Source organism: Porites lutea, chromosome 12, assembly GCF_958299795.1.
Source record: "Porites lutea chromosome 12, jaPorLute2.1, whole genome shotgun sequence".
Taxonomy (NCBI): Eukaryota; Metazoa; Cnidaria; class Anthozoa; order Scleractinia; family Poritidae; genus Porites; species Porites lutea.
This window is the reverse complement of record NC_133212.1, coordinates 21,612,308-21,640,286: the sequence shown is the minus strand read 5'-3', so window position 1 is coordinate 21,640,286 and position 27,979 is coordinate 21,612,308. Positions and strand designations below refer to the sequence as shown.

General features: G+C 39.4%; 3 protein-coding genes and 1 non-coding gene across 8 annotated transcripts in view; 3 read left to right on the top strand and 1 right to left on the bottom strand.

The window, feature by feature from the left end:
* The first annotated feature begins 2,484 nt into the window (after nt 1–2,484).
* Nucleotides 2,485–18,495, top strand: LOC140921600 (steroid 17-alpha-hydroxylase/17,20 lyase-like). 4 transcript variants are annotated; one of them, XM_073371603.1, is made up of 3 exons: nt 11,172–11,327; nt 11,755–11,919; nt 15,937–18,495. In XM_073371603.1, the coding sequence occupies exon 3, from the start codon at nt 15,954–15,956 to the stop codon at nt 17,442–17,444; it is 1,491 nt and encodes a 496-aa protein (XP_073227704.1). In that variant the 5' UTR covers nt 11,172–11,327; nt 11,755–11,919; nt 15,937–15,953; the 3' UTR covers nt 17,445–18,495. The 4 variants fall into 4 exon arrangements, with proteins under 4 accessions (XP_073227703.1, XP_073227706.1, XP_073227705.1 ...); XM_073371602.1 differs by lacking the exons at nt 11,172–11,327; nt 11,755–11,919 and adding an exon at nt 2,485–2,739; XM_073371605.1 differs by lacking the exons at nt 11,172–11,327; nt 11,755–11,919 and adding an exon at nt 5,635–5,727.
* Nucleotides 18,496–19,294: 799 nt separating this feature from the next.
* Nucleotides 19,295–20,480, bottom strand: LOC140921604 (uncharacterized). The gene is made up of 2 exons (XM_073371609.1): nt 20,097–20,480; nt 19,295–19,558 (listed from the first exon to the last, which is right to left on the bottom strand). The coding sequence occupies exons 1-2, from the start codon at nt 20,416–20,418 to the stop codon at nt 19,431–19,433; spliced, it is 450 nt and encodes a 149-aa protein (XP_073227710.1). The 5' UTR covers nt 20,419–20,480; the 3' UTR covers nt 19,295–19,430.
* A 1,224-nt stretch (nt 20,481–21,704) lies between these two features.
* On the top strand, nt 21,705–21,780 carry Trnaf-gaa (transfer RNA phenylalanine (anticodon GAA)). The gene has a single exon. It is a non-coding gene; the product is annotated as a tRNA-Phe (tRNA).
* Nucleotides 21,781–22,185: 405 nt separating this feature from the next.
* Nucleotides 22,186–27,979, top strand: part of LOC140921590 (transcription activator BRG1-like) — a 28,501-nt gene continuing 22,707 nt past the window's right edge. For both annotated transcript variants that reach the window (XM_073371591.1, XM_073371590.1), the window contains exons 1-8: nt 22,186–22,258; nt 22,606–22,697; nt 24,091–24,613; nt 25,001–25,328; nt 25,559–25,685; nt 26,166–26,272; nt 26,422–26,662; nt 27,127–27,434. In XM_073371591.1, the coding sequence (XP_073227692.1) occupies nt 22,641–22,697; nt 24,091–24,613; nt 25,001–25,328; nt 25,559–25,685; nt 26,166–26,272; nt 26,422–26,662; nt 27,127–27,434 (1,691 nt within the window). In that variant the 5' untranslated portion in view covers nt 22,186–22,258; nt 22,606–22,640. The remainder of the gene's footprint in view (nt 22,259–22,605; nt 22,698–24,090; nt 24,614–25,000; nt 25,329–25,558; nt 25,686–26,165; nt 26,273–26,421; nt 26,663–27,126; nt 27,435–27,979) is intronic.

Genomic DNA, 27,979 nt, shown 5'->3' with positions numbered 1-27,979 from the left:
CTTAAATTAACAACTTATCACGTGACTGTTCGGGCGACCATACACTCTCTACATGTAAGCCAATTTAAAATGTCACACAACCAGACAGGCTGCCATTCTTAAATTGAGTGACACAAGATCCAAAAAGTACTTGACAGCTGCCAAAATAGATATTCGCAGACCACAATCACATGACGTATCGCGGGCTCAGTTGCACAGCCCATCGACGTGATGCATTATTATTAATTGATTCGCAGGCTCATTTTTTGTGTGTCAGCGTATTGCTTTTAGGTTGAGTAATAAACTTCTTCGCTCACGGCAATGTTCAGTTTTATCTTATGCTTGGCCTAACAGTGTTAAATTTGTTTTGATGGAGATAAGAGCTCTTCAAAATTTCTTTCGGTGCCGCGGCAGCAATTTATAGAAAGCCGAAACCACTGACACATCCGCGAACGCACAGGATCCTTAAACAGTTATCACACCGACAGAAACAAAACCAGCAGAACCACCGCAGACTAACTGTACTTAGCCTAATTAGCGCAGACCGATGAGTTTCTCAGCTTTTGTTGACATTGTCAGGGCTAGTTTACTTAAATCACCCTAGAGCTTATGTAGGTAAATATAGGGACCGCTACCTAACCAAAAGCCTTTAGAGGCGCCAATGAAGTTTGACGGCAAGCTTATCATTTCATTCCCAGACACCGCTAAAGAGAACGCGGAAAATAGTGGTTCTCCATTTGTTTTATCCCAAGGTAGTCTCCTTTAAATTTGAAAACTGGAAAGTACAAAGAGTGCGGAGCGGCCGATATAATGGTTGACGTCTTGGTTGAAACGTGATTAAACTTAAGTCGGAAATATCAAAACACTTGACAGACATCAAAACGAAAACTCTACATTATTTTCCGCTTCTCAATACTTATCCCCCTCCCGGTTGCCTAGTTATTTACAAACAAACGTGATACTCTTTACACTTAATTCCATACAAGGATATTGAAGACACTTCAATACGATTACATAATATAAAAATGCCCATTACGTCAACTCAGTCAGACGTTAGTTGTTATTAAAATGCAATTTGATGATTTAATTTGACTTAATATAGTTTGGTTATTGGGTATTGTGATCCTCTCTTAAAGACAAGGTATATTCCTATGGTTATCAATGATTAATTATATTTTCTTGAATTTCATTTTACTCTAGCCGAAGGATACCATCATAAATTAGTTCTATTTTATGCAAAAATTTGGATCTTTAAGCTAGATATCCCGGAAAGTGTGTGTTTTTTTTAAATTCTATTAAACTTTATCTGGCTGCGTAGTTTGTTGACATGATTTTCACCGATCTGAGATTGATGTGTTTGCATGGCAATGATTCGGGAAAGGATATTTGACTCAAAAGTAGTCTACATGACAAGATTATTGATTATCAAGATTTGTCACATGTGTCATTAGGAATTTCAGACATTTTCGAGGTTTCAATGAATCATTAAATATTGCCAGTGCGTATTTTACCATACTGAAACTAAAGTATTTGGGCGCCACTTTCGCGACTTCTTGAAAGAGAATTGGCGAAAAAATTCTCCTTAATGCTGAGGCCCATCTTTATATATGATTGGTACAAACATCACAAAGATTTAGAGTAGGTAAACTAAAAAAAACTATGCCTCGTCACTTTGCTGATTTTGTGTTTTGTGAAGTTGCAATCTCGACATTTGTAAAGTGCCACTTGTATAATCACGGTACTTTTTAAGCATTTAGCAAATTACCAATATTTTTGTAAAAAAAAAAAACGACAGAGGCTTTGAGTACTCATGATAAACAAATTAGCCTTGAAAGAATCTGTTATAAATCATTGTACAAAACATAACTGAAACTTGGGGAAAACCGTCTCTTAAGCCTATCATGTACTAACTAAGGCAAATTGAAGTGACTGGGTAGCTTTTAAAGCCAATTTCCTGAATTGAAACATTAGCCAAACTCACTTAACATTAATTTATATCTCACAACCCTTCAGCTTAAAATAAAGTGAGTCAACGATTCATAACCGCAGTTGGTAGGCATGTCACGTCGACAAATTTTAAAACGAATTATGTGCTAGCCATATCAGTGATTTTGATAAAAGATTACTATATCGATTTTTGGGGTATTCTTCCGGCAGCGACTTTTTTTTTATGACCCATCCCCGAAGATGATCTTTGCTTTGCGTAGCAACAAAACATGTTTTTACACCTGTCTAAAATAAGAAAAAAAAGTTTTTGTTTAAAAATATGGCTCTCAAGTTCAAGTTCGGTGGCGCTTAAGGGAACTTAAGGGTATAAAAGCTTTCGGCAATTTCCCATGAGATGCAACGCTATTTCGCACATAAGGAATTTCGCTGGCTTTTAGAGGCAATATTCGCTCACTTTCACCACTATACCACTCTTAAGAAGTCAAATATTGGATCGGATAATATCTTGTAATTTCCCGCGACAAAGTCATGCCGATGGTTTATTTATATCTTGCCTGGAGTTATTTCGGATATGATCAGTTGCAACTTTCATTACATTAGCGCGCACATGCTGAAAATACCGACATATTTATCAACTCGCGCTTACTCCAAGTGCGTCAGAACGAAAGACTGTCATAACCTTCTACCGGCGTTGGCATAAGTTATCTCAACACCCTTTGCAGAAGACAGCACAGACGTGTAGCCTCACTGCCAGATCGTTTGTAAGACTCTTGTACTGACTGGTTTTTGGTGAAAGTACTCAATTTAATAAAGGTATGTAGGCAGTTAGGTCTTTCGATTTCGTAGGTGACTCTGGTGAGTACAACATTAAAACTTGACTGGAATAGTTAATCGAGTCTACCAGTAGTAAAACTTCCTCACTTGACTTTTGGGGTTGGCTGATAAGACCTAGATTTGCATATTGTTATGCATCATTCATAACCCTCCGTCTTTAAACTTAAACGTAGAATTTCATATGTCGACCTATTACTCTAAGGGAACTTGATAGACCCACGTTCGAAGTGAATATGCAGCTCTGTGCGGTCTGATATCAAGCATCATGACCAAAATTAGCGTGATTAAAATACCTATCATAATATAAACAAATGAAAAACATTTTTTGAGTTAAATTGTGAATGTTAGAATTCAATATTCTCCGGCCTCAAAATTTCCAAATAAAGAAAATTATCTCTGCTTTTCTTTTTTTTTTAAGATTAATTTTGAAAAATAGAGGAATAAAGCACGGGCTGAGCTTAAAAGTTTAAAGTTGTGTGTTAACATTTGAAGATAAAGCAAGTCTCAACAGCATTGTGCAGATCGTTTCCGTATGAATTCTATTTTTACCCCGAAATAGCGTGTGAGACTCTTGACTTTGGTTCCAAGTCTTGAATTTGCATTTCTGACAAGTTTTATGGGTACTTAAAGACTTTACAAGATTCTAAACGAAAAATTACAAGTAATATCGTAAATGGCCTGAATTCTATATCCATTTAATGACCTCCAGCTTTACGTAAATTCCCTCGAGCCTCGAGACATAAAGACAGTTCTTGCGTCACCATTCGATCAAAATGACTTTCAATTAATAATTCCTTTTCTGCACTAGTTCCTTTTTCTCACGGTAATTTTTCTTAAGAAAGTGTGTTAGTGAATACTATTTTAATTGATTAAAACAGAAACTTCCGGAAGCCAAGCATTCTTTGGGGACAAAATTAAAACTATGTATTCCACGGCCTATTGATGTATTGATAAATGTATTCGGCTTTTTTCTCAACTCACCAATGAGAGTTAACATATTTAATTCGTGTTCTCAAAACAGTTAGAATGTCACATTTTATTAGTAACGAAAGATTCGAAGAGATTTTCGGGCCATAAACCGAAGCAAATAATAATCATCAATCGTATTTATGCTGCCTGTTCGTAGAGTACAGTTCTGACACAACATTAGCTGGCAAGGCTGCATGGTTGATCGAGCCCCTTTTCCCAAATGACGCATTTTTTAAACTAAAGCAACCACCTGATATGTCTTCTGAGTTCTCGGTTCGCGTAGTCACTTGCTTCTTGCCTGTAAGGCAGTTTATTACACTGCACAGTTTGGTTTGGACTTTGGGGTCTTTTGATGTTATTGAAATGAAAGCTACTGGGCAATTCTTACCTGTGGTACTGTTTATAGCTGTTTATTATGCTGCAATGAAGGTGGTTCTAACTATTGAGTTTGTGGATAATATCCTTAAGGGTGACCATTCAAATGAAAGCTACTGAGCAGTGCTTTCCGGCCTGTTGTATTGTTTATTACAGTGAGCAAGCTAAGGTGTTTCTAACTTTTAACTTTCTAACCTCTGTGGATGAAATCTTAAAGTGTGACTTCAACTGAAAGCTACTGAGCGGTACATTCCTGTTGTATGTTTATTACGCTGTACACGGTGGTTCTAGCTTATGAGCCTGGGTACAAAACCTTATTACGCAATCACAAACAATTGATCACTATATGAAGAGCTATAAATTAAGATTGGTTACTTTGCTTTTAGCGGCATTCGCAAGTGCACTAATTTTGCGCATTCTTGCTACCTCAAGCATTAAATTAAAGTCAGCACAACCAACTGTAAGACCTGTACTCGCATTCATCTGATTCATAAAGGCCTTTAAACTTTCCTGTAGCCTTGAGCACTATGTACTTATGTAAGTGAAATCAGTTGGCGTGCTGAAAGCAGTCAACTGCGTTTCGTTTTTATGAAAAATTTGTAAGTGAACATTGCGGAATATTTGACTGTGTTTCAACTGCAATTGTAATTTCGCGGCACTCAACTCAGGCATTTTGCGCATTCATGTTTCTCCACGGTCACTGATGCGTTGCAGAGCACTTTTATTGAACACAAACTCACATCCTTAGACTAAATCATCATTGTTTATAAAACAAGAACTGGCGTCTAAAAGCTCTTTTTCTGAAAAATCAACAAAATGCAACCCGAGTTAGAAGTATAAACCCTGATTACTCACTGAAGTTTTTAGGTTCGATTCACTGCTTTAAATTTTTCAAAGTAGGTCGCGATCGCGCGACCGATCATATAGTACAACTGACTAAAATAGTACTTGCCAAGATCAGGGTCAAACGTTGGACTTTATATGGGACGAACGTCAATAGCAAATAGGTTTAAAGAGCAAAACAAAACCTCTGCACGTGCATCACTCACACCCACTGGTAAATTTCTTTACCGTTGCTGTATGACTACAATGTGAAACGTCCTAATCAGATATCTCATGGAGCCCAGACTAGAGGACAACGAAAACGTGTCTTTTTCATTGAAAACTTGGGCGCAGACCCTTAAAAATTCATTCGGCGAAAATTTTCGCCCTCAGCAAGACAATTGAGAGAGTTTTATTCATCGCGATGAATTTTAAGACAGCGATTAACTATTGGAGTGATGTTTTCGCTGCCGCCACATTGGCTCTATAGAGTGTTTTCACATGACGTCACGGCGGCCATATTGGTGTCCCAAAACAATGACACGGCGGCCATGTTGGTGTCCTAAACCAATCCTCCTCATTTGCATAGATGCTGGCCACGTGAGTGAAATCGCTCTATAAGCCACTTATTAGTGAACCAATCAGAACTGGAAGTGGCAGTCACCACGAGTTGCTTTAAAAAGCACGTGAAAGCGCGTAAGATCGTTCGTTCAGTGCTTGGCCAGAACAGTAGCACGATCTCTTCAGCTATGCGACAGTAGCGATCCTGAACTCGCTTCAAGGCTAACTGCAGCAAATCAGGTACTAGAATTATATCTTCACTGAACAAAAACACAAGGCATTTAATCACAACCTCAGTGGTTGTTACCACACTGTCCCTCAGATCAGCACGATGTCGCTCTCGGCGACGAAACTACTTTTGGATAGAAAAGCAACATTGAAGATGGGAGGGGAGATACACTGTATATTGGCAGAAGTATTTGTGAGTTTGTCTTAAAAATATTGTCCAAGTGTGATAGTACACTCACCTCTCTCTGCGAAGGATACCGCTGGGAATCAGGGTACTACTTGTGCGTCAAAGGAGGGGTTAAGAGAAAGGAGTTGAAAACGGCAGAGATCCTCTAAGTGTGCGTGTAAAGGGGGTACATCAAGCTATTTGCTATCAATTTAAAAAGCTAAAACTTTTCTTCGCATAAAAATTCCAAAAATAATGCTCCAGTTTTGTTATTTAACCCTTTAAGCCCTAAGAGTGATCAGCGTCAAATTTCTCCTTGTGATATCACTGCTTTATAAAGCAGAGTGGGGAGGGGGAGGGGAGAGAAGGAAACGTGATAGCCTCTTTTAGAGCAGACTACGGTTAGTACCCCTTTCAGCCATTTGAGTCAAAGCTTGCATTGTCAGTCTCTCGAGCCGAGAGACTGACTCCGTGGAGATAGGAACGCCTATACTCCTCTCCAATTTGTCCATGCCTAATTAGCTCGCTCGTCACCTGATCTTAACATGCTCTAGAGCGCGCTCCACGCAAGACTGTTAGCAGACTACAAGTTTTAGCGAAGTGTCCGTCTCAGTACAGAGGTGTCCGTTAAGAGAGACTTAATTCTAAAATAATGATAATGTGATAACCTGGTGATAACTAATAAATACGTCCTGGTAGCTTTACGCTAAACGCTGAAGGGCGGAGTTTCATTTCACCGAAAACGTTTTCCTATAAAAATGCCCCGAATTTTACTGAAGCACTGGAAAAACCGACACCAGGCTGTATGCTGGCCTAGAAAACAGTTTGTCCTAAAATTGAACTCGAATGAATTCTGTAAATGACCGTAAATGGCTTCATGATCTCGCAGCGCGCGCACCGGAACTTTAAATAACTAAGCCCATATTTTCATTCAACCCGTGTTCACGTATTGTTGACGTGAGGTTCTCAACCATTAAAAATTCATAAAGAAAATATAAAGGAAGTTTATGTTTAACGAGTGTTTGGCGTGTTTGGAAATTAGATGAAAAACTGTTCATTTTTGCATCCCTAATTTCTCCTTCTAAAATCATTTCGTTTGAGAAGTAATATCAAGCATTCGTCACAATAGGGCCATTTATACGAGCAAAAATAAGACGCGTCTTACATAGGACGCGTCTTAAATAAGACGCGAACTTTCCGAATAAACGGCACATTTCGTCTAAAATAAGACGCGGCTTAGCTAAGACGCGTCTTATTTTAGAACAGCCCTCAACACCTGTTCTTAGATAAGATGCGTCTTAGCTAAGACGAGAAAAACTTCGTATAAATGATCTTCGCGTCTTACATAAGACGCGAACGCATAGTACGCATGCGTAAATTTTTGGCGCGCCACGTTGGATTGCCGTTGCTACGGGCAACATTCACATGAAAACGAGTCAAGAACAGAAATAAGACGCGAACCATTTATAAGAGCTGTTCTCGTCTAAGATAAAACATGCTCGTATAAATGGTACAGTTCGCGTCTTATTTAAGACGCGTCTTATGTAAGACGAGCCTTAAGTTTCCTCGTAGAAATGGCCCTAGTGTTTCAACACCAGATGAATCACCTCGAAATTCGTCAAAAATATTCCGCTGCGGTGCGTCGTATTTTCAATTCTCTTGTCACCCTTCTCGGTGTTTCACCTGGTCATGAAACACTGCGTCTCACTTTTTGATATATTACTTCAAGTCCCACTCCCCGGGGTTCAAGTCTATTCACTTCACAAAAAATAGGTAGTCGAGGACTACATGACAGAAATTAAACTAATCTACAGCTCTTGTGAGCGAGCTTATGGATGAATTGTTTTAAGGTATGAAGGGATAAGTGTAATAGTACACTGAAAACGATATAGATGAATCAGAGAGTTTTGAGTACGGATGGAAAGCCACGTGGCTGGAATTGAGGTTCTGTTTTTCATGAGACTTTGGCAAATCGGTAACGTTGATGAATTTTTTAAAAAAGTGAGATTGAAAAAAATTGGAGCTGTCCGAAACTGGTGTTTCCCCTGATTACACAAAAATAGCCAAAATCAAAAGACGAAATTAAGTGAGGAGACCAGGCCGGCTAAGTTGCAGCGTGAAACGTGTAGAGACACTTATGCAAATTTCGTAGCATCAAGGCATATCAAAAGGGAAAAGATTTCACCTCCGGTTAACGTGCGTCCCTCAAAAACGTCCGTTACTTAAACTCCCTAATTTCATTCAAGTGCTGTCGTCTGTTAAGTTACACTTGGCGAATGTCTGTGTTATATCAGCGGGGCGGCCACCTAGAAAGCATAGTCACCGAATTGGATTCCTATGATGTTTATATAGTGTATGATACTCTCTTCAAAACAATCCTGACAAATAGTGTGTCTTATTCATTTAGCAAGAATATTAGTTGCTGCTCAGAAAGTTTCTGTATGTACTTTTAATGGTTTTTAAGGGCTAACTCTACTTTCTGCAACGATAAAAGTGGAGTATTTCCTCGCTAAAACATAACGTGATTTGCCCAAGTTGAGTAGGAGCCAAATTCCTAAGAGAGATGTCCTTGTTCAAGGAGTGTCAATTAAGTGGGTGTTGAATACAGGTGCTCGGTCTATCCGGCTCGATCACAGCAAGTAAACATGTACCTCATCGGGTATGCCGCCTAACTTCTTGTCTACTTTAATAGTTACACCCACACAATCACGCACCGATGAGTATTCACTTGTTTATATCTAGAAAACGAACTCGATAATATGATAGTTTATCACGAAGTATGGCTTTACGTGATCCATTTTAAAAGTTTCAAGTAGTTTGTATTAGCTTTCACTGACATGGCACTCGTGACCTCGGTGAACACATTATTGCCGCCACAAAGCCACTAAAGACTATGCTCAAATAAGGAGAAATAATCAGTGGATTCTAGTTATCGTTTGAGTAGTGTTTTTGAGAGCCTTACGTGATCCATGAATGGAAAAGGACCTCTATTATTTGATATCGGACCGTATTTCCCGATAACACGAAATTCGCTTTAAAAAACCATGAAACAGTTAGTAACTGCATGGTTTATTGAATACTATCCTAGAAAAAAAAATAGAAAATTATCTACAAATTCCTAACCCGCAGTGTTTGATCTTGACAGTTAATAATAAGTTTCTTTTACTTTGTTTATCGCCTTCTCGGCTTTGTCAAGAAAATTCCATACAAGAACGGATGTTTTCGCCCCCAATTCTTGAGTACTGCCTTAAGTCCATCCACGGGGAACGAATACCCCTACATTAACAATCAAACCCGCAACTGAGTTTGTTTTTCTTCAGTCCTCTATTGATTAATCGAGTTAGCCCTTTCATGATACACTAGGCATAAAAAGCCATACTACTACAAGTTTATTTACTTTATTATTTTATCGAATACTGATACAAGAACATAAAACAGTGCAATACAAAAATACTACAATATATGAGTCTTTAGTTAAAATAAAGTATATAAAAAGTGATATGAAGGTAATAAAACTCTTTCGTTGACCGAGAAGTACTAAATGTTTTCAAACATGTACAGTTCCAGGCATTTAAAACTGCAAAAGCTTTGGTTTATAATCCATCTATTTAATGTTAACTCGTTTCTAAAGAGAAACACTTTGTTGCGATTCACTCACGAAATCTTAACAATAAGCACGCAATAAAACGGCTCTTTTCGTGACACGTAAAGCCTTCGTGCGCTAGCTGAACTTATTTTTAGATCTTGTATCGTGAACATATTCTTCAGCAACTGAACTTAGCAGGCTTGAATAAATAACGCCTTAAAGATATTTCCGTTCTTAATCCTTTAGGTATTATTAACTTCAGAAATAGCCTGACTTACTGAAATGTTCGTAGTATCAGTGAAGCGAAACTCACGCGACCTAGCCGGAATGGAGCAACAGTTTCGGAACATCACTATAGTTGCCTTTTGGTCTGGCGTAATTTATTATTAAAGTTATTTGTAAAGCCTAGTTAAATTGAAAGAATATGTATTCTCCATTTCCGTTATGTAAAATACTATTAAATACTGTTAAACCGAATGGCACCATTAAATACCGAGCTAAGGTCCTTAACCTATTGTAAAGAGGGAAAGGGGGTTGTGGTTTTAAAGTTATGTGCATTTTAAATGCCAGCTGTGGCTTAAGTATTTCAATACAAACTAGTCCGTGTAAAACTACTGAATTGCGACCAATCAAATGAAGGTTCAAGTGAAAGCTACTGAACAGTAAACTTTCATGTGGGAGTACTGTAATGTAAAAAGATGGCTCTGACTTTTGAGTCTGTGGATGAAATCTACTCAAAGCGTGAAAGCTCAGTCGTACTGAGCATTACTTTCCTGTGGTACTGTTTATTCTGCTAACCCGTGTAAGACGGTTCTGCACCGATTGACTGAAATTAAATAGCATGATGTGGCTATTCAAATGAAAGCTTCTGGTTTGCCGTGGCGGGTACTCACTGATTTACGATGCTGTACAAAGTGGTTGTAACTCTTCAGACGCGGATCCACACTGGCTTCCACCGTTTTACGAAAATCGGTCAGATTTTTTATAATAAATATTTTTTAATTAAAAAAAAAACACTTTTCAAGCTAAAATTTGGCCAATATCCCGTCTGAATGACTCTGAGACCCAGGAAAGGGCACTTAAAGGAGTTAAAATGCAAGAAAATTCCTGGGAGAACCTGTCCCCGGAGCCCGCTAGACTCCGGCCTAGATCCGCGCCTGCTCTTGAGTCTTTGGATGAAATTCAGTGTGGTTTTGCCTTTCCAATGAACACGAAACCTCCTCAGCAGTTTTTTTTTTCAGATGGCTACTATTTATTTGGTATGGCGTTATAACTTTTAAGTCTGTGGATGTAATTCTACATTTTGCTATTCAAATGAAAGCCAATGAGCAGTGCTTTCCCCTCTCCTCCTGTTTGAGCTCAACACGTTGTGATTAAAAGCTGTTTTAAAAATTTGGGGGTGAAATCAACCGGGCAAAAACCGATCGACCAAACATGAAGATTATTTGGCCATCTTTTTCTCTGATGGCATTCGTAGAATTCGAAACTTAAGCAACGCCGTACCCTTAAATTAATGACAGGCTTCGAAGAAGGGACTCGCTTCGCATGAGCGACGAAATTACCCATGATATATGGCCTATATCCGTGAGGTGGGCGAGGGAGGAAACCATTAACAATCACTTTTGTGGCTGATAAACGGATATCCGTATTTGCATAAATTTTGAACAGTATAAAAGTGCCCTGGACGGTATAAGCAGGAGTTTCGATACTCATCGAATGTCAATAAGTCTTCAAGGCATTTTCTAATTTGTTTTTTGCTGAAAGAGAGGTAGAATATGATGGCAGAAAATTTTTGAAATACCATAACACAAAGGACTCCTTCAGAACGCTTCAATCAACGGAATTCAGAAGATTTTCAAGGTTTGACACATTTGCTTAGGCTTATTTTTCTTTCTGAACTAATCCTCGTATCAACGGAGAATCACATTCGCTTCGAATTTAACCAACTTCCTTAGTTACCCTCTGGTAATTTCTTTGCTGTGAAACAATCAAAGTAGAAACACCGTAAAATATTTTCGGAATGACAATTACTATTTTTGGTTTTCAACAAGTGAAGCAATTATAGCTGCACCATTGCATTGTGTAACGCTCATGAGCATGGGTTTTAAAAAATGGTTCGGTACTGTTCCGCCTTAAAACTTATGACATTTGCCCCTAATAGAGTTTATGATATAGTTACAATCATTTATGTACAGTTATCCCAGTGGGAGAGCAGTTTGTGCATGTCAAAGTACATTCCATCATTTTAACAAATCATTCAGTCGGTATAAATTACCTTTTCACTTAGGCTAAATTGACCTGACAGAATATCGTAAAAGCCTTCGCTTACTCAACCGAAGAGATAAATAATAGAAGCAAAGCGGGGAGGGACGAGCAATTTTTCAAGACTGAAAGTTGGCTTGTGCTCATAACAGCTACTAAACTCTCTGACTTCTGGGTCCCGAATTTTAAGGTGTGTACCTAAGTGGAACTAGATATCTTAACTGTACGAAATTATCACTCCAGTTTATTACAACTAAGGACTTTTAATGTTTTGCCTCGCGCTTCAATTACACGCCTTGCCAGCGTAGAGTAGACGAGGAAAAGGCAAATTTGTTTTTTGTGTGTACAAATGGTTTCCAGTTCTCGCCTTATCAATAACGATAAACTAGTATTATCTTAATGTTCTTTATTTAGCTTTTAAAGTTGCAGTGAATTAATAAGGATAACCTACAGGGATAAACCAGGGTGGTGAAGTACTCATACGACTGTAAGATCTACCGATGAAAAAGGACACGATCCATTCTTTCGGTCATTTCTTTCTCTGGATTCGATAGTATATTAAATAGCCAGATTTAAACGTTTCACAATGTCTTTGCTTTGATAAAAAGAAAACCTTTTACGCAGAGGAAGCGTTGTAAACAAATGAAAGCCGAAGAAAAGTTGCCTGAGCAAGTGAGAGAACATTTACGACATGAAGATCTGCTAAAACTCCGACGTGCCTTAACTTACGTGCCGTATGCAAGGTTAAGATTAAAATTGCTCAAAGAAAATAAGACAATTGTTTTGTTCTTTCTTTTCACTTCTTCCGAATTAAAATCCATATTTTGTTTACAATTCAAGCCTTATGCAACAACCTTTGATAATTACAAGTGTTGCCATTTCTTTGACAATACGAACTTCAAAGTCCAAGAAGGAATATCTTATCTTATTTACTCAGTCAGTACTTGTTCGTGGAGTATTGAAGAAGCCAGCCTTTGATGCGTGTAATAATTTGTACGTAGGTCAAGCGGCCAGCAATCCATAGAATTACGACGTAGACCTTCTGTTCTGACACTAATAGTAATAAAAATATTGAATATTTTCATTACTGCCTAAGGGCAGACCGGACGTACTAACAAGTACAATCCGGCTACTGATGATCTACAGATGATTTTCGTCGCCCGCATGTTTTAATTTTACGCCAAAAGGATTCATTACCGGCAAGCTATTAATTAATTTACAGCGCGCTTTGCAGCTGGATGTAGGAACTACAGACAATTCTTTCCCTCTATGACTGAGTTTCGTGTTTGACTATTTAGCTAAGCAAAATTAAACAACGGGTTTTAAAAGAATTTTCTCTGCAACGTGCCATTGATGATGGTCGTTTATCCAGAAAGTGGAAGGTGTAATTCTCGGCAGTATAATGTTTTCAACTTAGCTGGTTGATATTTTGAACTCCGAGAAATTTGTACTTTTCTCTGTTCATTTGTATGGTAACTGATTACAATGATGGTGTAAAGCAAAGATAAATAAAACTCGTAGCAGGGGTGGAATTAAGTAATCGAATATCACATTATTTCTGTACATTTTAAACGGCTCAGTCTATTTTAAGAAAAACAGCTGTTATGTCTTAATCGACGACTACGTAGCACGAACCAACAACTTAGTCTCTGCCTTTTTGTTCCTCTTTTTTGTATGTAAAATCTTCTTTTATATCACTAACTTTTAAATAGAATATGGCTCTTTTTTTATAGTTACCAGGAAAACTAAATCGCCAATAACCTCAACCCGGCGGGTCCTCCTGACAGCAGACCAAGAGTTTTTTTCGCCATCTCGTTTCGAGACACTATACACATAATGATAAATATTAGATCTTTCTTTAATCGATCTTTGATCTGGCTACGGTTGCATCTCTGTAATCGTCGGAACTTGGAAGCTAACCCTTTAGTCCAAAGAGTGATTTTCAAGACGAGAACGAGTACGAGAGTTAGCTTAAAGTTTTTGCGCGTCTTCAAATAAAAAGACGCCCTGGAAAGTTTCATTGTCCTTTATTTCACTAAAAAAAAATTAGTAACGGTTATTTTCTCCCGATAAAAAATGATAAAACTTCTTACATTGGATAACTTTTGCCGCCACTACGACATTCTCGCTAAACTACTACGTTTTCTCGCCAAAATGACGTTGGCTCACGCTCGTCTCAGAATCTAAAGCTCTCTAATATCACTACCGAATCGAGAGAAAAGATCATGGTAAATTTTAAAATGATTAATAGATGGGAAACGTTTTGTTCTTTTGTCAAATTCCCTCAATCATTTATAATGATCAGATGGGCGAATTTGCATTAGCATATTGGGGGCTAAAGTGTTAACAATATCAAGCAGAGTGAATGCATTTGCGCACGTATATCAAGAATCACTCAATGTGTAAGAAATTGATGACGGAAAAACACCAGCTGAACAACTGGCAAAATAACTTGTTCTGTGCGTAAGACCACACATGTACTGTGACTAACTGATTTTAGAGATGGAGTCTATACATCTTTGAAACTGACTTAAGCATTGCTTTCAGAAATTAGGCTATCAGTGTACGCCTTTCCGGTCAGTGACAACTGTAATAAGTAGCGACAAGAGCCATAATGGTCCCATCATGGCTCTTGATAGCGATATCTTAACAATGTACAAGCAGATACCACTGTATAACTTATTCAGAAGGCAAGGAAGTCTAAAGGAAGGGTCGAGGAGGTAGAACTCTACGAGTTTCATCGGATATTTCCTGTGTATTGCTTGTATGGGGGCATTTCAAATACTGTAACAAAAAAGAACTTTTTTGAAAAGGGAAATTACAAACAAAAGGAAAACAACTTGTAACAATTGTATCCAAGGATTATGGAGGATGGGGAGGTCTTTAGAACACTATGAGCCTAGCCCACGCCGGATGCACCATATGGGTCTATTTTTGGAAAGAGAAATGGCGGACTGAATTAGAAGCGGGGATATTTGCCAGTGGTGACATTTCGGAGAGGGAAGCATTAAGAAGTAAACGTGCGTGCATGGCATTGCGTCCCCATAAGTCAACTACTTTCCGATAGCAATGAAACTTCACCAGTCGTGGGCGATTCATCTCTTCACAAAACCGCACGCTGACTCAGAGCAGTATTTCAGGAAGTGATTTAGAAAATAGGTCAATTTCCCAGTGAGATCCATTGAACAGCATGCCATGAAGAAACAACTGACTCTCTAATAGGATTATAACATTCCTAGAGTACCCGAGTTTGTTCTAGTTGCAGATTGATTCGTAAGCTGGATGCTGCTGCATTATCAAGAAAAATGATTTTACAATGTACTTAAGCCCCATTGTGTCCTTTGTGTTTGTCTACGTTAAAAGTCGTCATTTTCTTTGTGTGTGCTAATCCGAGCAAGGTAGATTGACCCATGCAAATAAATTCACTTTGCTCGCCTGGCCGGCAATGTAGTTGGTTTACATAATCCAAGTAACATTTGTAAGACCGGGGAAAGTTTGTCACAGTTCACCTGAAACAAAAACGTTTTGGTCCAAATATCTTCCCAGTTGACAACACGTTTCGTCACAGCTTCGTAAGTCACATGTTTCGTAATTTGTTAAGTAAAACCTCCAGTACCATCGCGACATGCTAAACTGTTTTGTTCACCTCTCTGAAATTTATCCAGAGCCTTTCATTTTCTGTCATACTAATAACTCATGAAAAGATTCACCGGTAGCGACAGACTCAAGTGCTTTTGACTGTTAATTATTTAATTATTGATTAGGAAAAGGATAACAAATCCATTTCCAGTTTGTATTGGTCATGCCTCCAATCTGATACCAGGAGCTTGGATTGCTTAATGAGACAGTTGATCGAAGGTTGTATCGAATCCTGAAAGAAATGCGCTCAATTTGGACACCACTGGGCGATCTCGAAAAAATCAGTCATGTACTTTCTAGAAGCTCGGGGCTGAAGCCCTTGACGGGGATTCGGACAGTTTGTCATTTGGTATAAGTGGTTTGGGGTTGTAAAGTAAACAAATTACCACAAACCAGACATAGAACCAGACAGACATGATAACTACAGACATAACTGTCTCATGTAACACATGTTTCAGTTTTATTTTAATATTTCATAACCCCTTGTGTGTTGTTTGCATTCAGATCAGACAAGCAGGTTTCACTGCGTAAGCCCAAGCTAATTGAGTTCTTGTCTATCATTCGACAGGTAAATCAAAAGTGATCATGGCGCTGGAGTTATTGGCACTAGCATTTGTTATGATATCCGCTGTACTTCTTTACAGCGCATACTCACACGCCACTGAGAACGCAAAGTTACCGCCTGGTCCGACGCCTCTACCCCTCATTGGTAACATGCTGCAAATGGGAACAAAACCTCATTATGGTCTTACCAAGCTGGCGAAAAAGTTCGGAAAGGTTTTCCGCCTCTCTGTAGGAGTTCGTCGCATCGTGGTAATCAACAGTATCGATCTCGCTCGTGAAGCCCTCGTTAAGAAGTCGCACGACTTCGCAGGCCGTCCTCGACTCTATACAGCTGACCTTATATCGAGAGGAGGTAAAGATATAGCTTTCAGTGACTTTAGCCCGACCTGGAAATTGCAGAGAAAGATCGCACACTCGGCGCTAAAAATGTTTGGTCAAGGCATCAAGCCGATCGAAGAAAAAATCTGCCAGGAGATTGACGAACTTATCTCCCGCTTTGAAAGTGTGGAGGGACGCGCGCACGATCCACATAAAGATGTTGTCTTGGCTGTTATCAATGTTATCTGTGCGTTCGTGTTCGGCTCGCGTTACAACTTGGAAGATCCGGAATTCAACACCATCTTGCGTTACATGGAGCAGGTTGTGCAAGGTTTTAGGGCTGGAAATTTGGTCGACTTTTTCCCTTGGATGCGACATTTTCCGTCCAAGGGATTGAAACTCATCAGGGAAGCTGTGAAAGACCGTGACATCATTCTACAAAAGAAGTACGAGGAGCACAAGAACACTTACCAAGACTGCGTGACGCGTGACCTTACTGATGCTTTGATAAAAGCAATGAAAGATTCCCAGTCAGAAAACCCCGACAATGTGTTATCCATCACTGAGGACCATGTGGTGTTGACCATATTTGACATTTTTGGCGCAGGAATGGAAACTACTTCCACGTGCGTCCTCTGGGCGCTTGCATACTTAGTTCGCAATCCCAAGGTGCAACAGCGTATTCACCAGGAGCTCGATGACGTCATAGGACGTGATAGGCTGCCTGAATTAGCAGACAAGCCCAACTTACCCTACTTGGAGGCTACCATTTTGGAAGTGCTGAGGTATAGCTCGATGGTTCCACTGTTATTTCCCCATTCCACAACTGCAGACACCACTTTGAATGGATATGAAATTCCCAAAGACACCATGGTACTGTTTAACGTCTGGGCCATGCACCATGATGAAAACGAGTGGCAAAGACCCTACGAATTTGACCCCTCGCGGTTCCTTGATGCTGAAGGAAAAGTCATTTGCCCGGGCACCAAAAGTTATCTGCCTTTTGGAGCCGGTAGGCGCGTGTGCCTCGCAGAATCCCTGGGGAAAGTCCAGCTGTTTCTCTTCGTTTCACGTCTGCTTCACAAGTTCCGCTTCAGCGTTCCTCACGGTGCCAAAGAGCCTGATTTAGAGGGGATTTTTGGTTCAAGTATGAGTCCCAAGCCGTACCAATTGTGTATTGAAAGGCGCTGTTAGTAGCTAGAGACACGGCTTGAAGGCGTGAACATTGTAGAAGTGTGTTCTTGATCAAGAACACTCATCCGTTCCAAAGTAAGCCGCGAAACTTAGGGTGAATTCACGAGAGGACATTGAACTACGGAAATAACACTTCAATTTAACTAAGTGAAACCGAAGTCAGTTATAAGATCGTAAACCATATATTCAGAAGACCGATTAAATATAAAAGGCTCCAAAAGGTTAAGCCCTCTATGATAACAAAAATGGCTACAATATGCCTAGGCAAGATGTCAATCGAATGATATGAGACTGTTCCATCGTCCAATATCAGTTGCAGCAAAACGTCCTCCTTTATAAATTTAGTAAAACAACGAGAAACTCTTCTAACATAGAAGTGATTTAGTCAAGATCAAAAGTTGTTAAGCAACAACACGGCACTTCGAGAATTATACTAAAGCGCTACCAAAATTTCACAAGTACTATTACAATTGAGTTATTACCTTATTCAGGAATGTGAATGTTGTGGTTCAGTTCTATCCTTGGTTTAGATTTTAATGTCTTTTGTTTTTGGGTATGGTAATGTATGATAATGAGTTTGAAACAAAAGAAAATAAAATTTAAACCAAGGATAAAATTTAACCACAACATGTATATTGACTATTTTGCCAAAACAACAGACGTTAACCAAGATGATAACGTACAAGTAAAGCAACTCGCAGAGTTATAAATACAATTTTCTTACATCATACAGTAACTGCTGTAACGCAGGATCCCATAGGCTCCTATGTAACGACATTTCAAATGAAATGATATTATATAACTAATTTATTTTGTATAATTTATTTTCATTGTTATCATTTTTTTTATTTCAAAACAATTATTTTACAAAGAAGTGGACAGGTAATCAATGAAAACTAAGGTTGAAATATATTTTACATTTAATTCTTCACGTGACTCATTCGTGTCTTGCATGTGAATTGCACGTGCAAAGGTGAGCAAGTTATGCAGACAAATTTAATTAACGCAAACAGCTACATTAAACGCTATTCTATAAAAATTTATTAGTCTTTCGCTGTTTTTTCTTTTTCTTAAAGCTCACCTGGCTGGGGGATGAGCTACAGGTGATGAAGTCTCCTCAACAAATATATTAATAAAAATGATCAAAATCGTTTTAAACAGTGGATGCAGCGGCACGCAGTCACATCAGAGAGCGGGAAAAAAATACCCCACCTCTCCTCACCTTTCGCTGTTTTACCCGCTCACATCTCTGCGCCGTCTCAAAATCTGAACGCCTTGAACAGGCCGAGTGACTTTCTGGCCGACTCGAATATGGTTTTCTCTGTCATGTCCCTTTGGCTATTTTGTCCATGTATAGAGCGAGTGCGCCTCCGTACTTTTACAGTACCGCTACTTTCGAAGGGTCGCTACTTTCGGGGGGGGGGGGTACAGTACTTTGGGAACTTTACAGTAGTTTACAAAAAATCTTGAAACATTTTCCTTGATACAGTTTCTTTAATTGGGGCGCTGTATATCTTTGACTACAGGGATCGATGTCTTATAACAATTACCGGCAAAGTACACTGAGCGACATGCGTATTATAAACATTGTGTTTAAGCTTCGTAGCCTCTATCCTATGCGTAGGCCTCTTCGTTTGGCGTTGGGAAAAAAGAAACCAAGCAGGGGATGATGGGAAGGGACCCAGAGCGCTATATAGCATGAAGAGCTAGAAGAAGCTAGCAAGTCCTAATTTTCCTTGGTTTTTATAGGCACAATGGTAATCACCCCAGACAAGATATCCTTAGAGGATTTTCAACTGAAACTTCATTTCTCACAAAAAGTGATAATGAACTGAATAATGACATATATATTTTCAGTTTTTCTGACAATATTTTAATTAATTTCCGTTTCAATTTCGCATTAAAAGTTACGTCTGTATATTTGCTGGGAAAAGTTCAGTCAAAACTGCTACTCGACTCTGTAGCATCAGATACAGTAAAATTCTTTCATCTTGATAACCAGACCCGATAACCCTCGGGATCTATCCCGTTTCTCTCCAGCTCATAAAGTGCTTTGTTAAGCTCAGCCTTTTCTGGTATCTTATTTCTCTCTTCCTCTATCGCTGAAAGGAACTCTGCAATAAAAGTACAAAAAAATATTACAAAATGTTTTACCTGAAACGGTCTCAAACGGCTGAGTCGCAGACAGAAGTCGATAACACCGGTTCACTGACTCAATAGAGATGACTGTAGAGTCTTCGATCGAGTCGATAGCTCAGGAGGACTTTACGGTAGTCTTTTTCCATGTTTCGGCTGTGCTCTTTTTAGACATGAAAATTCCGTGTATTCACTGACTTTTATAGGGCGAATCAACTCGATACTGAAAGAACAGAGTGAAATTTGTCAAAAGCTCATCTTATATCCGACGTGGAACTGAGAGGCGCTGCCACTCCTAACTCTTGCGCTCAAAGCACGTGTCTTTGTAACGACTGCAAACTCCTGAAGTCTGTTCTTTTACGAGTAAGATAGAAAGGTTTCGACCTTTCATGGCTCGTAAATTATTATCGCCGGAAAAAATCGTATTTGTTAGGTGAGGCACGAATAGAACCCAAAACCGCGAAGGAAGAAAACTGCATAAGGCGAAGAGAATAACAAAACTTTACTGAAACTTACCATCAATGGAACTATCCGAGTTCAAATATTCTTCAAGTCTTCCCCAGTCGTCGACAAATCTCTTAACCACGTGGAATTGATTAAGTGGATTCCCCAGATATTCTCCTACTTCATCACCAGATAGTGTCTTTAAAACAGAAGCACGATTGAGAGCTTCTTCGATCTCCTTCAAATGTTCCTCTTTCTGAGAAATAAATCTATTTAAAGCGGGGAGCAGGCGTTCTTCAAGTTTATAAAGTGCGGTTGGGCTGAATTCTCGAGCACTTGCAACCATAAATAGGGTAGAAATCATCAAAAGTAAAACGCTCGCAAACGAAACCATCTTTTTTATGTTCCGCTATGAATGTCCATGGTAAATTCAAAACAACGTTAAACTAGTTCCACTTTCAATGCGCTGTGGCGAACAGAATTAAATATTTATGGCAGCTTACAAGTGTCTATATTTTTCGCAGAAAAGAACAACCCGCAGCAATCAGAAATTTGGTGAGCCATTATGGGACTCTCCCTCAACCCCCCGGGGGGGGGGGGGTACTCCCTTACAAGGGCTTAATGGGGACGTGCAGCCAGCCGGGGTATGTTTTTCGGGATTTTTGTCTTAAACAGGGTATCGAATTTATCATTTTTTGTCTTAATCAGGGTATCGATTTATCAATTTTTGTCTTAAACAGGATAAGTGTCTTAAACAGGGTATCAAAAATCGGGATTCTGTCTTAAACAGGGTAGGAAAATCAGCGATATTTGTCTTAAACAGGGTCAGGGTATGTGGGGCCGCGCTGCACCTCCCCACCCAGGGATATATCGAGTACCCCCCCCCCCTCCCCCTCGGCCTCAAACCGACTATCCGGACTCTGTAACTGTCGCGTCTGTAGTAAATCCTAACTTTTATCAACGGCAGAATTTACCACAGTTTGGTTATAAAAAGTAATAGTTCTAAGACGCTAGTTGCGGGCCTTTGTTAACGATACCAGAATCCCGATTCGATTGCACAAAACGGATTTTTTAAAAATAACCTTCAATAAAACATGTGGAGCATCAGATTTGCTGTCGTTTCAGGTAAGCTGAACGCCAGCTGTAACTTTTTATTCATTCTTGCAAAATGTAAAGGCAGCTTGTGCATTAGCCTACGAAGGCGAACTTTTTTGTGGTCGTCGCCTCTCTTACTTTTCGAGTGGCCAGGTACGCTACGACAGTACCAGTACCAACGGCTCCTGGGTTACCTGTGGTGTCAATCAATTCTTCGGTCAGAAATAAGTCAAATAACGACCCTATTAAAACGATAGCCTGTGACAGTCAAATATGTAATACCGAACGTCCTTCTGAGCCGATGATTATTTTGTAACTGCAGATTATAGTGATGAAGCGATCGGCTGTTGCAGCTCCCAAACGCGCCCCAAACGGGCTTGCACACCGCAGGACACCGCGTGCACAGATCTGTGCGCTTGTATAAGACCATTCATTTACGATTTTTGCAATTTTGCAAATACAATTTTCTAAAATTAAGGGATAAGTATAGAAATATTACTCACTACGGACAAATAATGCGTAACTGAGCAGTCGTCTACAATAGACACGTGTAGATATTTAAATTTGCACCACTTCTCTCATAGCTGCCGAGATAGCTCAGTTGGGAGAGCGTCAGACTGAAGATCTGAAGGTCCCTGGTTCAAATCCGGAGAGTTCGCATGAACTCTGAATAATCCCGGGTCTCGGCAGAATTTTTTTCCTCCCCTTTACTTTCTTCTTTTTCCTTTCCCTCTTCCTTCTCACTCATTAATTTTATTCTGATAACATAAGCTTATAAGTAGGGTATCAAAAGTGTGTAAATATGGTACATGTTGCGCGACATTTATAGGAATAAATATCATTTGCGACAGTAATCTCAGATAATTATCATTGGCAGTACAAAATATAAAAAAAAGTTACAATCTCAAAATTGTTTCGTAAAACATGACAAACACTTAGTATATATGAAAAAATAGATTTGGCGACGTTTTCGATGAAGCTTCTGCTTGTTTCCTCTTGTTGGATGGTTGTTTTGTGTGCACTTCAGAACGAGGCCAACCAGACATGCGCACTGATTCAAAGGCAAGCAGACAAAGCGTGATGATCATGATGGCGGCGTGTTGATGTTGATGTGGTTGAAGTTTCTGTGGCGTATTCAGGTCTGTTTTATCAGACAACGAATAATTTTGAGTCTAGATTAACCCCACTTGAGTTTTGTTATGCCGTGACCCTTCGTTTTGTTATTTTTAAGTCATTTTACGTGGTCTATCAAGCGCTTTTTATTGTACATATTTTTATCTTATTTTCTCCGGCTGAACCATGTATATAAAAATAACTACTCAGGGAAAGTTTCACCTTTGTTTGTAGTGCTGAAACATTGTAGTGAAGCAAATGGACTTGCACAGCTCACTTAAAAGTTGTTGACTTTCTACTTACGACAAAGATAATCGTTTTTCGAACTCTACTTTGAGCTAAATTTGGTCAATGTTCCTTTCACATTTTGCAGATGTAAAAGATCTTTAGAAAACGCAGCCTAAGGACATGGCTTCCTTGGCAGGTTTCCAGTATACACCTGAAAATGTGCAAAGACTAGAAAAGGTAATTTGAAATCTCTGTAGTAATTATTAAGGATTAACCTGCTAGCAAGGAGCAGCAAGCTCTCCCGGCTTAATTGCAGAATACCCTGCCACTTTAAAGCAACCCCCCAATAGGTGGATATGCGGATACTCAGCCACTACGTATCGGCGTATCTACATATCCACTTTTTGACACAGTGGAAAATAACAAATGCGTTTTTTGTTGATGCAAAATTTTAAACAGAATGCAGCAGCTTTGCAATATTGAAGCGATATGTTTCCGCTGAATTCAAGAAATATTGTAGATCCGACTCAGCTTATAGGCAACGATTCAGACCAGAAAGTCCATACAAACAACAATTTTTATTATTTTCTTTTGGGGGTCTTTTCTTTGTGCAAAATTGTAATATTTTGCTCCTGGAACACTAGTGTAACAGTTTTCATGCTTTGTTGTTTCCTGCGCTTTCTGGGGTGGGAATGAAAATGTATGAGAGATCATCGCAAGCTGTCTCTCGCACTGGTGTTTCCTTTTGCGTGCTGCTCTCGCGTGACTTCTCGCAACTCCCCCCAATGGAGAGCTTGCCCGCAGGCTAATTTAGGAAGTATTATTAAAGCGGTTGAACAATTCAAACCAGGGGAATTTCTTTTTTTAGCCATAGCTTCCTGAAAGGACAGGGGCTCAATTTTTTTCTTGAAAGAATCAAAGATACAAAAAATTCATAGCACCCTTCAGCCATTTTTTTTACAGATGCAAACAAAAAATCATCCTTTCACATTGTTTACTTTTATAACACGTTTTTAATTTCCCTGGGCTTTTGATATCTTTTATTCAGCAACTGTCGCAAATCTTGCAACCTGTGAGACATACAATGTATCTCCCACTGCGGAGAATTTCTGTGGTGTCACGAACACTGCGGAATAAGCCTTGCACCTACATGTAATTAATATTGAAAATGTCAATTTGGATTGAATTATCATAATGAGCATGTATCATTAAATGTGCAGTTTAAATGCATTTTAATGCAATTTAAAGGAGTAAACAACTAAGAGTGCCTTTAGTGCATGAGGTCAGTGGTCTTTGGCATGCGCATGCCCAGTAGCTGGTTACATCGATCGGTGATTCATTGGCGCATTCAGTTTTCCTTCGTGCTAGGTTCTGTCAGCCATTTTCTCCCCTCCCCCATTCCTCTAGGCTTTGTCGGTTTTTCTCCACTGATTTTTTTTTCAGTGTGACGGGTGCCTGTTCCTTTCCTTTTTTGTGGGGGCTCATGGCTGGGTTATGCTGTTGTGCCAGTCATGGGGGCATTATTTCAATCTAGGGGCTGGCTGCCAATAGTGGAAGCCCCTGGATACTCCAGGCACCCAACCTCCATTTTAGCGATGCAGTTGGTAACAGTCCAGTCCACTTTTTTTAGGCTCTGCACACCATGCAAGAAAGAGGCATGGAATCAGACCCTCGTTATGCACAGTTGATGTCATTAATGAGGGCAAAACCACCAAATATTGACATGTCAGACATTGGACAGGGCCACCAGCTACCACCGCAATCAATGTCAATGGGTATGGGAATGGGTGATATGCAGTCACGAAGCTCCCCAGCTCCAAACATGATGTCTCCTTCACCGCAAAAAGTACCTTCATTCACCTCACCTCAGTTGTTGCAGCTCAGAGCTCAAATCATGGCTTACAAGCTCTTAGCACGAAGTCAGCCTCTGCCAGAACATATTCGCATCGCCATTCAAGGCAAGTCGTCATCTGTAAAACCAGGTGGACTGGGTATGCCACAACCTGGTCAGTTGCCATCTATGAATCAGAATCAACAGGTTAATCAGGCGACCCCTCAGAGCCCGTCTCCCTTTGGTGGTGGAGGCATACCATCCTCCTCTGCTGGACCTGTACCGAACCAAACTGCGTATAATGTTCCTGGAATGACTACTGGTAGGTTGACACATGCTTTGTTCAATGTCTTTTGCTCAGTTGGCAGCATTCTTTTTTTTTCCAATAAAAATGCAAAATGCTCACCTAATACATTGTGTTACAATGTTAATATTATGGTAATTGAACCCAGTGGAATGCAGTTTGGTCTGAAATCATTTGCGTGATTTTAAGCGCTCATCCGATTTGAAATCATAAGTATGATTTCAGACCAATATTGTGCGACTCTGAGTTCAATTACCACTTTATTACAGCTATTTTTTTTTAGTTTACACAGTCTGGTTATGTGAACAACTTCTGTTTATCTGGTTAGCATGGAACACATTTGACTCAAATAGTTGAACGGACTGTTCTTCAGAATAATAACCTTGCAACTTACTTTGTCATTAGCTCAGCAACTTCAGATCAAACCATCTGCCGGCTCAAGTCAGGCATCAAACTCTGCCTCCATGGCAGCAGCTAAAGGTGCTGCTGCAAGTGCTATTGCCGCAGCTTCCCAGCAGCATAAGCTGAAAGAGCAGCAGCGTCAAGCACTGGCCCAACAGCAGCAGCAACAGCAACAGCAACAACAACAGCAGCAACAACAACAGCAGCGCAAGTTACAACCTCAGGGCTCCACACAAGCAGGGATAACAATGCCGAGCAAGCCTAGACTGGCACCAGTCGCTAAACCTACTGGTCTGGATCCTGTCACTATACTTAAAGAAAGAGAAAACAGGTAAGAGGCATCAAGTTCAATTTTTTGCAGTTAACCATGACTTTCTCATTTTGTCACTTCCCTATAGAAGAAGTGGGGAGAAGATGATTCATATTAAAATTACATCTTGAAAGCATTTACAACAATATGCCATTGTAAGGTCACCAAAAGATGACTTTGGAGCATTGAATTTCCCCTCATAAAATGGCTGCTTTTTATGTTTCTTATAACACCTCTTAAACCCTTTGTAGGATCCAAGCCCGTATTGTACAGCGTATCGTGGAGCTGGAGGCACTTCCAGGGAGCATTCCTGATGACCTTAGAATGAAAGCCATGATTGAATTGAGGGCTCTCAGACTGCTCAATTTCCAGAAACAGGTTAAACGGCATATTCAATCTACCACCCCAGTTGTATTCTTCACCTGTGTGACCAATTTTCTTATGTTACTTGAAATAAAAACTCAAATGTTAAAATTTAGGACATTTGTATAAGCTATATTTTTATTTTCACACACTCTTTCTTTTGCATGTTCTTTGGTCAAATTTTACAATAGCCTGAGAAAGCAGCCAACATTTTGCAATGCCACCTCTTTTGTCCCACAAAGTGACATCAAAGGATCAAGTGCAGAAATTCTACATTGTTGTATACTGATGATGTGTAGTGCTTTTGAAAATTCGCTTCAACCAATCAGAAATAACTACTGCACAATCTGTCTTTGTTTTCAAAGGTATACTGGAGGCTAAACAATTTCAGACAAATTTTCCAAAAATTATTTATTGTTTGCAAGTAATGTACATAGAGTAAATTGAACATGTCATTTAATCATTGTTACTTTTTACCTTTGATCCTTTGTTTAGCTGCGAGCTGAAGTAGTGGCGTGCACAAGAAGGGACACCACACTTGAGACAGCGTTGAACTCTAAAGCTTACAAACGAAGCAAGAAACAGTCTCTTAGGGAAGCAAGGTATTCATACAGCGTACATTCATTCTCATATTTCTTACACTGTATTCGATCTCTGTCTTTGGAATTAACCTTCAGAAATTCCAGCTCTTGCCACCCCACCCGTTTCTAAATGTAACAGAAACATTAATAAAAATGTTTATTTTTCTTAGGATCACCGAGAAACTTGAAAAGCAACAGAAGATGGAGCAAGAGCGCAAACGGCGACAGAAGCACCAAGAATACCTGAACACAATCCTCCAACATGCACGAGATTTCCGTGAATACCACAGGTCTATCCAGTCTAAGGTTGTGAAGCTCAACAGGGCTGTCATGAGTTATCACTCCATCACAGACAGAGAGAAGAAAAAAGAGGAGGAGAGGATAGAGAAAGAGAGAATGAGGAGACTTATGGTTTGTCAAAATGATTTTTCGTTATTATTGTTAGAAGTATTACTGTGGACGGTTCGAACTCAACACTCATTTCATAAGTAGGTTGAGCATAATCGTCCAGGTGATTGTAGTCCTGAATAGGACTGTTGTTGAAAATGACTGATGTTTCAACAACCTGTGTGATAGTCATCTTGAGAGTCAAAGTGAGTTGTATCATGTCAGTTGATCGTATTAAACTCTGGTTATTGACTTGATTAGACAATTAAGTCGTGATGTTATTAGTCTTCAGCCAGTTAGGCCGTGATCACATATCATGATTTTTCAAGTTAGCGCAGTTCTCGTTATCCTGTTAGGTCTGCATTTTGTGATTGAATGGGTACTTAGGTTTACACCCTATATATACAATGTAGATAACTTGACTCACACTCTCATGTCAAATATTTGCTATGTTTTACAAGCAAGTACATTTGTGGTTATTATCACAGGCTGAAGATGAAGAAGGCTACAGGAAACTGATTGATCAGAAAAAAGACATTCGTCTGGCATATCTCCTGGCACAGACAGACGAATATGTAGCCAGTCTCACTAAGATGGTCCAGCAACATAAGAGGGAACAAAGAAAGAAAGTTGCAAAGGACAAAAGGAAACGGCGTAAGTCTGATTATGATGATGACGAAACCCCAGAAGGTGACCGGCATGTTCCTGTAGTGGACACAGAGACTGGGGTTGTGTTGAAGGGAGATGATGCTCCTATAGCAGATGATTTAGATGTGTGGCTTCAAAGTCATCCAGGGTAAGAAGGAGTATTAAAATTATGACTTAACCCATTAAGTCCCAATATCAACATACAAATTCTCCAAACTGATCTCTACATATTTCTTTAAAGAATTAGTTGAGAGAATCTGATAAAAGATCAAAGCATTTTCTCTTAGGTGATCATTTTATCAATTCTCATAACCTAATCTCTTGACAATGTATGGATATCATCAGGAGGAAATTGATGTTGGTCACTATTGGGACTTAAATGGTTAAGAATGGTTAAGTTCATGAGGATTTGGGCTTTTTTAAGGGAGATTAATTTAAAAATTGTCTAATACTTGATGTTATGGTCCAGGTTAAGAGAAACAACATTTTTTTAAGAAGACATAGGGTACTTAACACTGGTTTGTATTATGTCTAAGAACATCAAGTGGCCAATACAAATGATTCAACAAATGAGCAGCACACATGGGAAGGTTGGGTCACATACAAATGTAGGTCATTTGCACGATGGCATCATTCATTTTTATTACTACATGTATGACCAGGATCCTTTTTATTTTTCCTTTCTTTTATGAA